The sequence below is a fragment of the Lactuca saligna genome, chromosome 4 (genome assembly GCF_052625555.1).
Source record: "Lactuca saligna cultivar CGN05327 chromosome 4, ASM5262555v1, whole genome shotgun sequence".
Lineage (NCBI taxonomy): Eukaryota > Viridiplantae > Streptophyta > Magnoliopsida > Asterales > Asteraceae > Lactuca > Lactuca saligna.
Window position 1 is genome coordinate 303782178 of NC_136420.1, and position 13953 is coordinate 303796130.

At 35.1% G+C, this 13953-nt stretch overlaps 1 protein-coding gene and 1 long non-coding RNA gene across 3 annotated transcripts; one reads left to right on the top strand and one right to left on the bottom strand.

Moving 5' to 3' along the window:
• Positions 1–7268: 7268 nt before the first annotated feature.
• On the bottom strand, positions 7269–8651 carry LOC145043902 (uncharacterized). Its single transcript, XR_013681167.1, has 2 exons — positions 8273–8651; positions 7269–7482 (listed from the first exon to the last, which is right to left on the bottom strand). It is a non-coding gene; the product is annotated as an uncharacterized LOC145043902 (long non-coding RNA).
• Positions 8652–9951: 1300 nt separating this feature from the next.
• Positions 9952–13459, top strand: SIGE (sigma factor E). Of its 2 annotated transcripts, none has more exons than XM_078992670.1 (6): positions 9952–10086; positions 11353–12115; positions 12195–12341; positions 12444–12680; positions 12763–13026; positions 13123–13459. In XM_078992670.1, exons 2-6 carry the CDS (start codon positions 11414–11416, stop codon positions 13318–13320), a joined length of 1548 nt encoding a protein of 515 aa, XP_078848796.1. In that variant the 5' UTR covers positions 9952–10086; positions 11353–11413; the 3' UTR covers positions 13321–13459. The 2 variants fall into 2 exon arrangements, with proteins under 2 accessions (XP_078848796.1, XP_078848797.1); XM_078992671.1 differs by having other exon boundaries at positions 9974–10081.
• The last annotated feature ends 494 nt before the right edge of the window (positions 13460–13953 follow it).

The window sequence follows — 13953 nt, forward strand, 5'->3', positions numbered from 1 at the left end:
ACGAAGAGAACTATCTTTACAGACCACAAAAGTCTGCAACATATTTTCGACCAGAAGGAGCTCAACATGAGACAACGACGGTGTGTCGAGCTACTCAGTGACTACGAATGCGAAATTTGTTATCATCTGGGTAAAGCCAATGTAGTAGCTGACGCCCTAAGTCGGAAAGAATATTCTGGTCGTAGAGTCAAATCATTGACTATGACTATCCATTCACACTTGTCCACACAAATTAAGGCGGCTCAACTCGACACTTTGAAGCTTTAAAACGTGGCAGGTGAATCCCTGAGAGGGATGGATAAGAACTTGGAGGTTAAGGGTGGCGGAGCTCATTATTTCATGGACCGGATCTGGACCCCGAAGCTAGGTGGTTTCAGAGACTTGGTTATGAACGAGGCGCACAACACTCGTTATTCCGTGCACCCAGGTTCAGATAAGATGTATCTGGATCTTAAAAGGTTATACTGGTGGCCTAACATGAAAGCAGAAATTACTACCTTCGTGAGTAAATGCCTTACTTGCACTAAGGTCAAGGTCGAATACCAGAAACCCTTTGGTTTACTACAACAGCCGAAGATACCGGAATGGAAGTGGGAGCAGATTACTATGGATTTCATAACCAAGTTACCCAAGACAACGGGTGGACTTGATACCATATGGGTCATCGTCGATTGATTGACCAAGTCTGCACACTTCATGCCGATCAAAGAAATAGACAAGATGGAGAAGCTTACAAGAACTTACATCAGGGAGATTGTACGAATGCACGGTGTTCCCTTATCCATTATCTCAGACAGAGATAATAGATTCACTTCGAGGTTCTGGTAGTCGCTAGAAATTTACTTAGGAACTAGGCTGGACATGTGTACAGCCTACCATCCACAAACAAACGGACAAAGTGAGAGAACTATCCAAACCTTGGAAGATATGTTGCGAGCATGTGTGATCGACTTTGGGAAACATGGGATACTCATTTACCCCTTGTTGAATTTTCCTACAACAACAGTTATCACACGAGCATAAAGGCTGCTCCATTTGAGGCCCTCTATGGCAGAAAGTGTAGATCCCCTCTGTGCTGGGCTGAGGTGGGTGATACCCAGTTAGCTAAAGGATGAGTTCCTGACAACACTCTCACAGGTCCGGAGATCATACGGGAAACGACGGAGAAGATCGTTGAGATCCGTGAACGACAGAAAGCCTCCAAAGATCGATAGAAAAGCTACGCTGATAAACGTAGGAAATAGTTGGAATTCCAGGTGGGTGACCGTGTGCTATTGAAGGTCTCACCATGGAAGGGCTTGATACGCTTCGGAAAGCGTGGAAAGCTAAATCCAAGGTACATTAGGCCTTTCGAGATTTTCGCAAGAATTGGCCCTGTAGCTTACAAACTTAACTTACCGCGTGAACTCAGTAACGTACATTCTACTTTCCACGTCTCAAACTTGAGAAAGTGTCTATCCAACGAGAATCTTGTAATCCCACTCGATGAGATCGAGATCAACGAGAGCCTTAACTTCGTGGAAGAACCAGTAGAGATCATGGACCGAGAGGTCAAGCAAATGAAACAAAGCCATATCCCAATAGTGAAGGTTCGCTGGAACACCAAGCGAGGACCTGAATTCACTTGGGAGTGAGAGGATTAGATGAAACTGAAATATCCTCATCTTTTTGCTTCGTTATTTGTAATAACTTAGTTGCTTAAACTCTAATTTCGGGACGAAATTCTCTCTAATGGGGGGATGATGTGACAACCCGGAAATTTCTAGCTTACATTCTTAATTCTTATCAAAGTTAAACTCGTGTTTAGCACTTTTTGGAGTCAAATAAAGTGTTTAAAGCCTAGTATAAGCAGGGTAGGAGTTGTGGGATAAGCATTGTGGGTGTATCGCCTTGCATTTGAGCCATTCACACCAACACAAGGTGTGTGCGGCTGCACACAAGCGTGTACGGCCACACACCCATCCCAACTGCACACTCCTTCCTATATATTCAACACTTAGCCATTTGGAACACTTTTCTACACTTCTTCAAAGCTAGGACCCGAAATCCTCTCAAGTATCATCCAAATCTCCTTGAGGATCTTCATAAAAGGTAGCATCTTTAGCCAAGAACAGCAAGAACACCAAGAAAACTAAGTGTGTCCGGCCTCACACACATTTTGGCCGCAGACACTGGCCGCACAACCTTACCGCACACACTTATAGTGTGTGTATTGACCGCACACTCCATTGTGTAGCTAAATACCCCTTATATGCAATCATTTATTGTTGTAACACTTCAAAATAAGTGTTTACTAGTCCCTAAGGTGGAAACACTAATTGTATTTATATATGTGTCATATATGTTAAATAGGATCCGCATGTGTGTTCAAGCCTTCACTTGACACCTATCATCCTATACAATCTGTTCATTCAAGCCAGTCACTACAGGTGAGTTCATACCCCTTAATCAATGGTTTAAATATTTTTAAATGCTTTTATGGGGAGGGGGGATACAAGTTGAACAATTATAGTTATTATATCAATTACATTTGATTAATAACTACCAAACAAGTGGTATTATTACTTGTTAAACTGTTTACTAAACTGTTTTACTTCAAACTGTTTTACAAAACTCTTTTACTTATCAAACACTTTTACTTCAACTTTTATACATATATATTGTCAAATGCATGCCTATATATGTGTAGTTATATAAGAAATGTTTAAAGGACTTACGAAGGCTAAATCGTTTTAATTCCTTTTCCTTGTTTGGATGTGGCTTTAAGGCATCGGTTATCCGTCCGAAGGTGGTTTAAATATTAATTGTATATCATGTATACATATAGTCATAAAATTGCTTTCATTTAGATCCATACCTTTGGGTAGCAAAGGTATTCAATCATGATCATCCATTGCTAGTAAACTACTATAGGAGTAGTTTAGGAAGATACTAATACTAGTACTAGAACAATGAAACATAAAATGAGTCAGTTCGTACATGAGTCAAGAGATACAATGCCCTTGGGTAGAAAGGGTATACAAACATGTTAACACTGTGATGAGAAACAAACATAATACATAGTGATGAGAAACAAACATAATACATAGTGATAAGAAACAAACCTAATACATAGTGATGAGAAACAAACATACAGGCTAGACAGAGAAAGAACACACAATATAGCTAGCACATACATTACATATACATTACATTCAGTTATGTGAGTCATTAAACGGGTCATGGCACTACCTGCCATGACCGTTTTTGTATCCAAAATCTCCTTAATTAGGGAGCGTATGAGTTTGCGTATAGATCTATATTGGATTGACTATCTTACACCTTGATGCTCGCTACACTAGGACTTGCAAGTCTACAGGTGCCAAATGTCATTTCTTACGGCGTCTTACATCATCGTTTTACTATTGAGTCGGTAGCAGGGTACAGGCCAATCACGTGGTACTTTAAATAACAATTGGCTTAAGGTAGTTAGTAAAATAGTAGTTACTTAATAGAACACTACAATACTATAATATTTTCCTATTACATTCACTTCGTGAACATTCACACGATGCACGCTAATGTAAAAACTATATTTTTGGTTAATGATAGTTGGATTTGGGAAAATACACTCTTACAAGAGACACATACAGTTACTAGATGCCTTGGTAGAAGGCTACTCTTAGTAGGAAACATAGGGTTTTCTATGATAGTTCAAAAAAATACCAACTTTACAAAACTTGTACATTACATCTTACAAACATCTTACAAATGCTTTCATACAAACTCAGATACTAATATACTTATGATCTCACCAGCTTTAAAGCTGATACTCACTTTCAAAATAACTTGTATTCTCAGGTCACCAGTAGACAGGTACCGGTGCCAGGTTTTTGAGAAGATGGAGCTTGTTCAAGATTGTTATTTTATTTTGATGTAATTTTTGGTGTCTATATAACTTGACAGAACACACTTGTATGAAATTATATTATTAATGCAATGGATGATGTTGTTGCTAGTTTACTACTTTGCATTGTTGTGATATTATACATGACGTCCTCCACCCCGAACGATGCCGCCGTTCAGGTTTTGGGGTGTGATACATGCACAGAGAAGTTCAAAGTGTTTAACAAGATTATGCTTCAATCAATCAAAAGGTTGACATTATTTGTGATGTTGTCACCAAATTTGTCAAATTATACGAAAGCATGAGTCCTTAACTTACTCATCTTTCTGAATTGGAAAACAAGAATTTTGTCGAGTTGATTGTGTTGTTAAAAGAGCTGAAGGAGTTATCTATAAAACCTATGTCCACTTCGATTATCACTCCATAATTTTTATCCCAAAAATTCATACAGTTTGAAGCTATTCTTCACAAACAATTATCTCCTCTTACTCGCATTTCAAGTCTTCTTCCCTGCAGTATCAGATGCCCAACTACTTTCACAGTGGTGCAAGGGGGAGAAAAGATTGATGAATTTAAGAAGACTGGTGAAGAAGTAAACACAAGCAAAGAAGATTCGAAGGTGGTGGGAAAAGTGTTCCCTTCGAAGATCCCAATTACAAAGCCAATCATTGTATCAGCTGGTTTAGCTACTTCAACTGTGGTCACAACAGTTCCAATAACCAGACTAGTTCTGAAAGGTGTTTTGATTGGAGAAGCTGCTGGAAGTGCTTCGAAACCAAAAATTGTGGTGGGAGAGTCTGAGTCTAGAGATAAAGGTAAATCCAAGATCATTGAAAAGACTAAGGAAGAAAAGAAGGCTGAAGTGGACGCGGAGTTGGAAAGGATGAGGCTTGTGCAAAGTATTATGACTCTTCGTGCACAAGACCCTGTGGGTTTGGAAAAAGGAGATCCTTCGAAGCAATACAATTATGATACAATTGAGGCAAAAGTCATGTTTGATCACATGTATTCATTTGAAAAGGTGCCAAAACAGAGTTATGTGGTTACAAACACTGATGCAAGTCAGCTTGACTCTCCTATAAATGAAATAATGTTCATCATGCCTCAGTTTAAAGCTGAAATTATGTGTAAGACAAAGAAGAAAGGAAGAAGATGAAGATTCGTTTCCATTCAATGTTGGCGAAAGCACCTAAAGAAGTTTGGTCATTGTTGAAAATCAAGAAAGTTATAAGTATCAAAAGAGACGTGGTCTTCAAAAAAGTTATTCAGAATCTCAAATACATAGTGGCTAGATCAAATGGAAAGGTTTATGAGTTTACCATTGCTGATTTTCCGATAATGAACTTGTATGATCATATACAAGTTGCATTAATCCTGAAAGACAAGTCATTCTCCTTATTACAATAAACAGTCGGATGTTTTCCAACTTGAAGTCAAACACATCAAGATCTTTATTGAAAATTATTTTGAGTGTCTTGCTCAAACTGATGTGGAATTGGCTACTACGAAGGGTATTGAAATTACAGCACCAATGGCTCTTACGAAGAAACAAGTAGATCTGAAGAAATATGAAGATGGTGAAATATGCTTAAAGCCATTGGGGGTTGTCTTCGCAGGGAAAGACAAAGCTGGTAGAGCAAAGCGATTCTTGTTCCAAACTTATGAAGTGGAGAGATATGCAACTTCTCAGTATACGAACTTAATTGTTCGTATGAACCAATGCAGGAAGAACGGTGAAGGAGACAAGAAGGAGATTAAGAAGGTCATTGCATTGTACACAGAGATACAAAGGGTGATGATGTAATCAATTCAACTGCTTACAAATTGAAGACTTCGACTTTGATTACAAAGGGGGAGATTGTAAGAGTAAATCGAGTTGTAATTAGTCGAAGGGTTTCATGTCTTCGAATGTACTGAGTCTTCGTATCTTTTGTAATCTATTTTACTAAGACATTGTATTCAAAGCTTAACGCTTAGTCCTTAGTATATTTTTTTTGTACGCTTTCATCTCCTATAAATAGGAGTGTTTACTAGAGTCATAGATACAGATCTTTTACAGAATTATCATTTTGTACTCTGTAAAACTTGAAAGCGTAATAGAACTAAAACAAGATCATATTTACATTTGTATTCAAATCTCGCAATCTTATTTTTTGATCATTAAACTCTGATTCATTTCATACTTGATTCATTGCTTCATCAACAAACACATAACCAATCGGATTCTCCATTTCAATTCGTAATATGCACAACGAACCACAACCGGCCGAGATGGTGTACACGGTCGTCGTCGTGGTCCAACTCAACCACGAAGCCGGTCGTGCTATCCATACCGGATGGTCTCATTTTACAAATATACTAGATATTATGGTATTTGTTATTAAGGAAAAAACAAACACACAATCCTTATAATTAATATAAATTTATTTGTGTATGCGTATTGCATTCATTTCAATAGGAAGTATCTTCATAATAATATAGTTAAAAGGTAGTAATGTACACATTACATTTTTTAATTAAGTTATAAAACTGAATTACTACTACGCTCGAACAAATTTAACAATGTGCGCAAATTGGCATTGACACAGTATCAATTTTCATTGCAAGGCTTTCAAGAATACACCAACGTGTGTTGCCTAAAACTGAAACGTGGCATTGCGATTCCATTTGAAAGGTGCGATGCGGAGGCTCTTAAGCCTATTGTGATTCCATTGGATCCATTTGGTATTATTTTCTTGAGTAAATTACAAAAAAGGTACCTACGATTATGTGAATTAAGTCTATTTTTTTAATTGTAGCGTTGGTCGTACTCAAAGTTATATTTCTTTTGATTTTGGTCCTTATTAAACATTATGTTTTAAGTTATTTTTTATCTTTTATTTATTACTTATAATCTTAAAAAGAAAACTCATCCGTCACCAAAACCAACCTAATTTCAATTTGATTAATATAACATGGGTGATTAAGAAAAAAGGATTAAGATCCTTTGATAATCACAACAATTGAAAATCTAAAACATGTTGTGTTAGGAAAAACGACGTACCAAATATGAAAAAACATTAAAGTACAACATATCATGAACTGAGAAGGACATGCAAAAACTAGTTTCATTGATTTAAGAGGGCATCATCAGATCCAACATGGTGTTATACACTACAAAAAAATGTCAATTAGTGATGAAAACAAACTGGTCACTAACAATAGAAGGAATCGTCACTAAAGGATAATCACCTATAAGAAAAACAAAGATGTCATCTCAATCTGCAATTCATTTATACAATTTCAGTTAATAAAATTCACTTTTTTTACTTGACAAAATCCATCAGTCAAAGCTTCCTCGGAGCCCTTATTCCATGCTTTACCACCAACACAATTCAAGGCATAGAACAACTAATGTTTTAAGTCTTGTTTATAAATAAAAAGATAATAGTAATAATTAAAATATACATAATGCATGTCTTCACATGTCAAGACTCCAAATATAAAGTGTGAATAAATCAGTTAAAGAAAATGATACAAATGTGAGAAAGAACATCAAACTCATTTCTTGCTTCTCCTTTGTGCTTGCACCTACCATATTTAAGCAGGATAATCACCTATAAGAAAAACTTAATTATTAAATTTATAGAAAATTAATCAGATCATATCAAGTAGAAGCATAACCTAAACAAATTTATTTATTAAGTTTATATATCTAAAAATAACCCTTATTTACTCAGAAAGGCACCCATGCTAAATGATAGCAAAAAATATAGCATGCTTGTAATTAATAGTCCTGAGTAATAATTTATGTTCAAAATACTTTAAACAAAAGAAGGTAAATCCAATATGTGAACATATTATCATCATAAACATGTATAGTTTTAATGGTTGATATTCTTTATCTTAAAGGCTGAATGTGTTGCAATATAGTCAAGAGAAAATCTGTCTACTACCAACATCACTGAGTGCACCATGATTCCTAAATGAAGAATGTAATAATGATAAAGTAAGTAGTAACATTGGTGGAATTTATACAAATATATAATTACTCTATAGTCAATCATCAAATAACTCATTTATTTACACGTAGAACCATCAATAACTAAAAACAGTTGCTGATTTATTGTAAAACAAAGAGCAATAATCTAAATAATCAAAGCAAAAACAAAACACCTTGAGAAAGCCATAGTTCCCAATGAACGCCAAGCTTATTGAATCAATAGTCAAAATTGTGAAAATAACAAGAACACAACAAATAAAATTAGGTAAATTGAAATTCATCATCAAATTTATGCTCTTAAGAACATAGATTTAGATGTCAATGTAACCTACTATCAAAATCTCATCCAGCCTATGAAATCACGAGGCACAAATCGATTGACAGAGAGGGAGAGAGAGAAATACCGGAGGATGTAGGGAAGGAGGAGGTGGCGCCGGTAAGTAGGATACGACAATATGGGAGGACGAACCTTACTACAAGCGGCTCTGTTGCCCCATTCGTGCTTTCGCCGCAAGTAAGAAGTGGCGATGGCGAAGAAGCGAAGAAGGCTGACGGCGGTGAGGAGAACGAAGGCCGACGGAGGCGAGGAGAACGAAGGACGGCGATGGTGGTGGTGAGGGCGACGACAACTTCAGGAGTGAAAAACTAGGGTTTGTGTTTAATTCCTTTTCATCGTCGCTTAGCCTTTGGACAAGGTTATTTGGTGTGGGCCGGTTTAAGATCAAATACATTGCTTGTTATTATTTCACCATCCTTCAAAAAAATTAAATAGCAAAAAATATGATAACTTGTTAATTAAATAAACATAAAAATAGAGTAGAATATTTGTTTTTTATTTAAAGGTCTTAGGCTCTTAGATCTTTTTTTTTTATAATGTTTCCATTGTTGATATATAGTTCGTGGAGACGTGGACGTTAAATTTAATGTGTAGTGATCATTTTGATAATTGTTTTCTACATTTATTAATTATTAGAATAAATTATATGAATCATTGAGGTAAATAACGTGTCTATATATTTTTATCCACTCAGTTCTTTAGACAGTTTTTTGTTACAGATTTTGTCTTGGAGTGATGTAAATGATATATACCTTTTTTTTGTGTGTATCTTCTTCATCACCAAAGACAATTATAAACACGAGTTTAATGGATTCACTAAAAGGGTATACAAAGTGAAACCATAGCTAATGACCATTATTGTATGGTCATTAAAGCATTCCATTAAGTCTTTAAATTCATTGACAACTATTTTTTGTCATTAAGAATCAAATGCAGTGACGATTATTTTTGGTCACTAAGTCTTAAATATAGTGATCAATATCTCTGACATTAAGCACCAGATAGTGATCATTATTTTATGGTCACTAAATTTCTTTTATTTTATAACTCAATGACCAATGTATGTCGTCAAAATATTTCAACGTGAAGGTTAAGTGGGTTTGGAAATTCATCGACAATTATTTTTGGTCACTAAGTTTGCAATGTAGTGACCACTTAATATATTGGTCACTAAATTTGTAACACTACCAAAACTGAGTGACGACGACTAAAGGATGTTGTTAGTGACCAGATTTTCGGTTGTCACTAAAAAGAACTTTTCTTGTAGTGATATGTCGAGCTTAATTCCATTGGATTTGATTAATTTTTTAGAAATTTGGTTGGGCAATAGATGAATCCGTTATGTTGGATTGATTTGAGGTTCTGCATTTACAATAACAAGTATTCAATCTATCATTGATAAAAGTAATTCTTGATTGAAACTAAAGACGATTACAAAATAATCAGACCGTTTGATATGTAACAAGTAGAAGGATGTTCAACGTTATAATACAAAAATATGGACTTGATTTAAAAAACCACATGATCATAAGGACCATTTTTGTAATTTACTATTTTACTCTATAAGTTTATGGTAGAAGGTGGAACACGTAGAGGGATGTTCAGGGTTATTATAGAAAAAAAATTGACTTGATTAAAATAAACCACATTATCATAAGGACCATTTTTGTAATTTACTCTATAAGTTTATGGAAGAAGGTGGAACACGTGTCTCTTCTTTATATCCTCTACTTCTTTGTGGTTATATGAAGTCCGAACCTTTGAAGACAGTGATCATTTCCTACATATATATATCCCAACCACTAATTTTTTAATACGACCCTGATTTTGTCTTTCATTAGTAGCACACGAATCCACCAATCGAAGCATCTACACTGTAAGGTACGCTACACCTCTTTTATTCATCGTCTCTAATTTTTTGCCTGAATAGATATCGTTTTAATTTGCATCATGATCAAGTTTATGTAGTAACATTGCTATCGTTGTTTAATTGGATGTTTTTTTCATCGAGATTTTTCTGTATTAAAGGGGACTTTTTATGTATCATAGCTATTGTTATTTACTTGGTGATAGAGTAAATAGTGATCTATCTTGAGGATTATTATTAGTATTAAAGGGGCATAGCTTATCGAGTTTTCGTGAATTATGCAATTAGACAAGGAAAACGGATCGGGTCGCGGCAAACAGGTCGGATCAAATTTAAACATGTTGACACAAAGTAGACACGTTTAATAAATGGGTCAAAAAGTGCAAACCTGAATCGGCATATGGAACATTTAGGTTAAGCTCAAGTGGTGTTTATCAATGTTAAATTATTTATGTCATGGGTGACAAGTAACGCACACTAGTTTCACCTTATAATCGGCATATGGAAGAATCCCCTCATTGGAGTTCTACAATCAATAGCATTATGAATATTTTAAATCATTTGGGTTGAAAGATATTATTTGAATTAATGGATTTTTAAGTAAATCATGTAAAAATTGTTGTTAAATTTGAGGTGATGTGTAAGCTAGATTTGATTTTTAGTATGTTTTTTTAGTAAAAACACAATATGGTTATTCTGGCTTTTTGTTTTGTTATGTTCTCACTTAACAAAACTCAATCAGACAACTTCTTATATTCTGTTCCAGTCTTACCAAATGCTATACAAATTATTTGTATTCTCCAGTTCAGTTTTGTTCAGTCTAATCTTCACATTATATATAAGGGCTCTCAATCACTATTTGTCACCTTGAATATTGTCATTTCTTTAATCATTGTTCTCTTTTTATGAGCGTTCGGTTATTAAGTTACAGAAAACAAAATGATAGTTTTTTTCAATGATGCCTAGAATGTTATGTTATGTACATATGTTTCTGATTAACAAGGGCTTGATCCTAATCTCTCCTGCTTGTTCCATAGCCTTGTGAAAACTTTCCAATTAAGGGATAACAAATGAACTTTAAAGTTGTGTCTATTCAGATTGAAGTGATTTTTAACCATTTTTAATTCGAAACAACTAGAACTACCAATTTAATGATCCTGTGGAGTTAAACCTATTTGTTGTGTATTCAACATGCTATACTTGAACTAGTAGAAGTTGATTTACATTTACTCCTTTTTCTATTTAATGATTCTATGGATTTACCTATTTCTTTGTTGTAGGAATTATCTTACAAATAAAAGCTCTTCCATTATTCAAAGTTCTTCTTAGATACATCTTGGCATGGGAGTTGTGACTGTATCTAGCTCTGCTGCAAGGACCCCACTTGGATTAAGTTCAAGATTTTCCTCTCATCAATCTCCATTCAAGAGAAAGTCAATATTAGCATTCAAAACAGATAAACCCAAGAACACAACGTTAGTATCTTCCAAAGAATCTGCAAATTTATCTGTCGACAAATCTAAAGAAAACCCTAAGAGACTTAGACGAAGTAAAAAGCCTTCAGAAAGAGTACAAGCTTTGTCCACTGTTGAAGCTCCTTCATGCTCATTAGATTTGGATTACAATGAAGCTGCAGCTGAACTCGATAGATTATACAAACTCAGTCCAAGTCCAACAACCATTGACTCTGATACCAATGATCATGTGAAAAAAAATCCACGAAGAAAAAAGAAAAACTTCGATACCAATGAGAAGCTAAAAAACACAACCCTTGATATTGTAAGGGGACACCATAAAAAGTTGCAAAGGTTGACCCTTGAGAAAAGGATTCATCTAAAAAGTGAGAAAAACTCGACATTAATTACATCGACTTTGAAAAGAAAACAAGGAAAGGTGAATGAAGATGAAAAGATCAACAGACTGGTTAAAGATTACACAGCTTCTACAGATTTAGGAAGTTTAGATTGGAAGAAAATGAAAATCCCACCAGTTCTTCCTTCTTCAGAACATACTCGACTCTTTAAGTTACTACAAACAATGAAGGTAACAAATTCGAGTCTCTTCAAATCTATTTTAGTATATTTTTTGTCTATTTCTTAGTGGTTTCTTTTTGCTACAATAGGCAATCATTGGAGTGAGAGAAGAGTTGGAGAAAACTTTGGAAAGAGAACCAACAGATGGAGAGTTAGCAGAGGCTACAAACATGAACGTGTCACAACTGAGAAAACAAATCGGAATAGGTCAAGCAGCTAGAAACAAACTAATTAAGGTGTGACAAGTTAGGTTTTCGTTTCTCTTATATTAAACTTACTATATATAGGAAGTTGTTCGTTTTTGCTTAATAATTGTTATGATAATGTACATGCAACAGCATAATCTTCGACTGGTTTTGTTCGTGATGAACAAATATTTTCAAGAGTTTGCAAATGGAAGAAATTTCCAAGACTTTTGCCAAGCAGGAGTAAAGGGTTTGATCACAGCCGTTGATCGTTTTGAACCTGGAAGAAAACTACAACTTTCAACCTACGCTTTGTTTTGGATCCGACATGCTATCATACGTTCTATGACACTTTCAAGTTTCTTTAAAGTGCCCTTTGGCCTTGAATCGGTATGTTTTTAGTCGCATTCTTTGTATGAATTACCATAGAAACAGTATTGAGAGACTTGAAACCTTGGATGGATGGATGCAGGTTAGAATAGAAATACAAAAGGCGAAAAAGAAGCTTTGGTTTGAACTTATGAGAACTCCAACAGACGAAGAGATAGCAAAGAAAGCTGGAATTTCACTTCAGAGATATCGTGAAGTGACAAAAGTATCAAAACCTATTCTCTCTCTAAACAGAAGAAATTCAGTTACACAGGAAGAATTTATTAACACGATTGAGGATAACGATGGTGTTGGTGATGATGAGAGGCGCCAAACTGCTCTTCTCAGGCTTGCCCTCGATGATGTGGTAATTTCAATTTTTTGTTAATTTCACGTTTGGTTATATATATAAGATCTTTTTGAGATTAACCCTATGTATGTATGTATGTATGTATGTATGAAGCTTGATTCATTGAAACCGAAGGAGAGCTTGGTGATAAGACAAAGATATGGATTGGATGGAAAAGGGAATAGAACACTGGGAGAGATTGCGGGTAATTTGAATATATCAAGAGAAATGGTTAGGAAGCATGAAGTGAAGGCTCTGATGAAGCTTAAACATCCAGCTCGAGTTGAATATCTACGCCACTATCTCTTGTGAAGGATTCCTTTTCTACTTGAATATAAAAAATGTGTGTATACGAATGACAACACCTGTATCATAGTTATGAGCTAAAAAAAATAAAACAACACTCGTACATTGTAGTTTCATTACACTATAGTAAAGAGAATTCTGATTATAGGGAGTTTTGTGGGGATTATGTTGCTAATGCACCAAACATAGATGTAAAATAGGTGACGAGGTGAGAGTACATGCATCTGGTTCTCTTACTTGTGTTTTGAGCAACTAAAACAAAAGAATCGGATGTGTTAGAAACAAAACACTTTTTGATTTACAATCATAATTTTCTCCCAGGAATCCATCTTTTTAATATGTATGTAATTCTCTCAAGAATCATTCAAATATTTAGATTTTCTCACTCTGGGGAGAACCAAGCAACAGTTCTTCTAAATTCTACTCGAACGGGACAAAATTAAGTTTATACAATGGAGCAAGACCAGGTTGGATTGCCAATACCGAACCAAACCGGAAATTTGATCATAGTAAACTACTAAGCAATGGAGGTAAATACAACCAAAGTTTCATTATTATGAAAGAAAAGTATAATTACAAAGAAAATGAGACTAAATAAATAGGAAAACTAATTAAGTTAAATCTAGCTAAATGTATAAA

What these genes read in the sequence shown, in the direction of transcription:
- SIGE (XM_078992670.1), top strand. Translation starts at nt 11,414, where the DNA reads ATGGGAGTTGTGACTGTATCTAGCTCTGCTGCAAGGACCCCACTTGGA. An exon ending in TGCCCTTTGGCCTTGAATCG is followed by an intron (nt 12,681 to 12,762) that starts GTATGTTTTTAG and finishes GGATGGATGCAG; the next exon opens with GTTAGAATAGAAATACAAAA. An exon ending in GGCTTGCCCTCGATGATGTG is followed by an intron (nt 13,027 to 13,122) that starts GTAATTTCAATT and finishes GTATGTATGAAG; the next exon opens with CTTGATTCATTGAAACCGAA.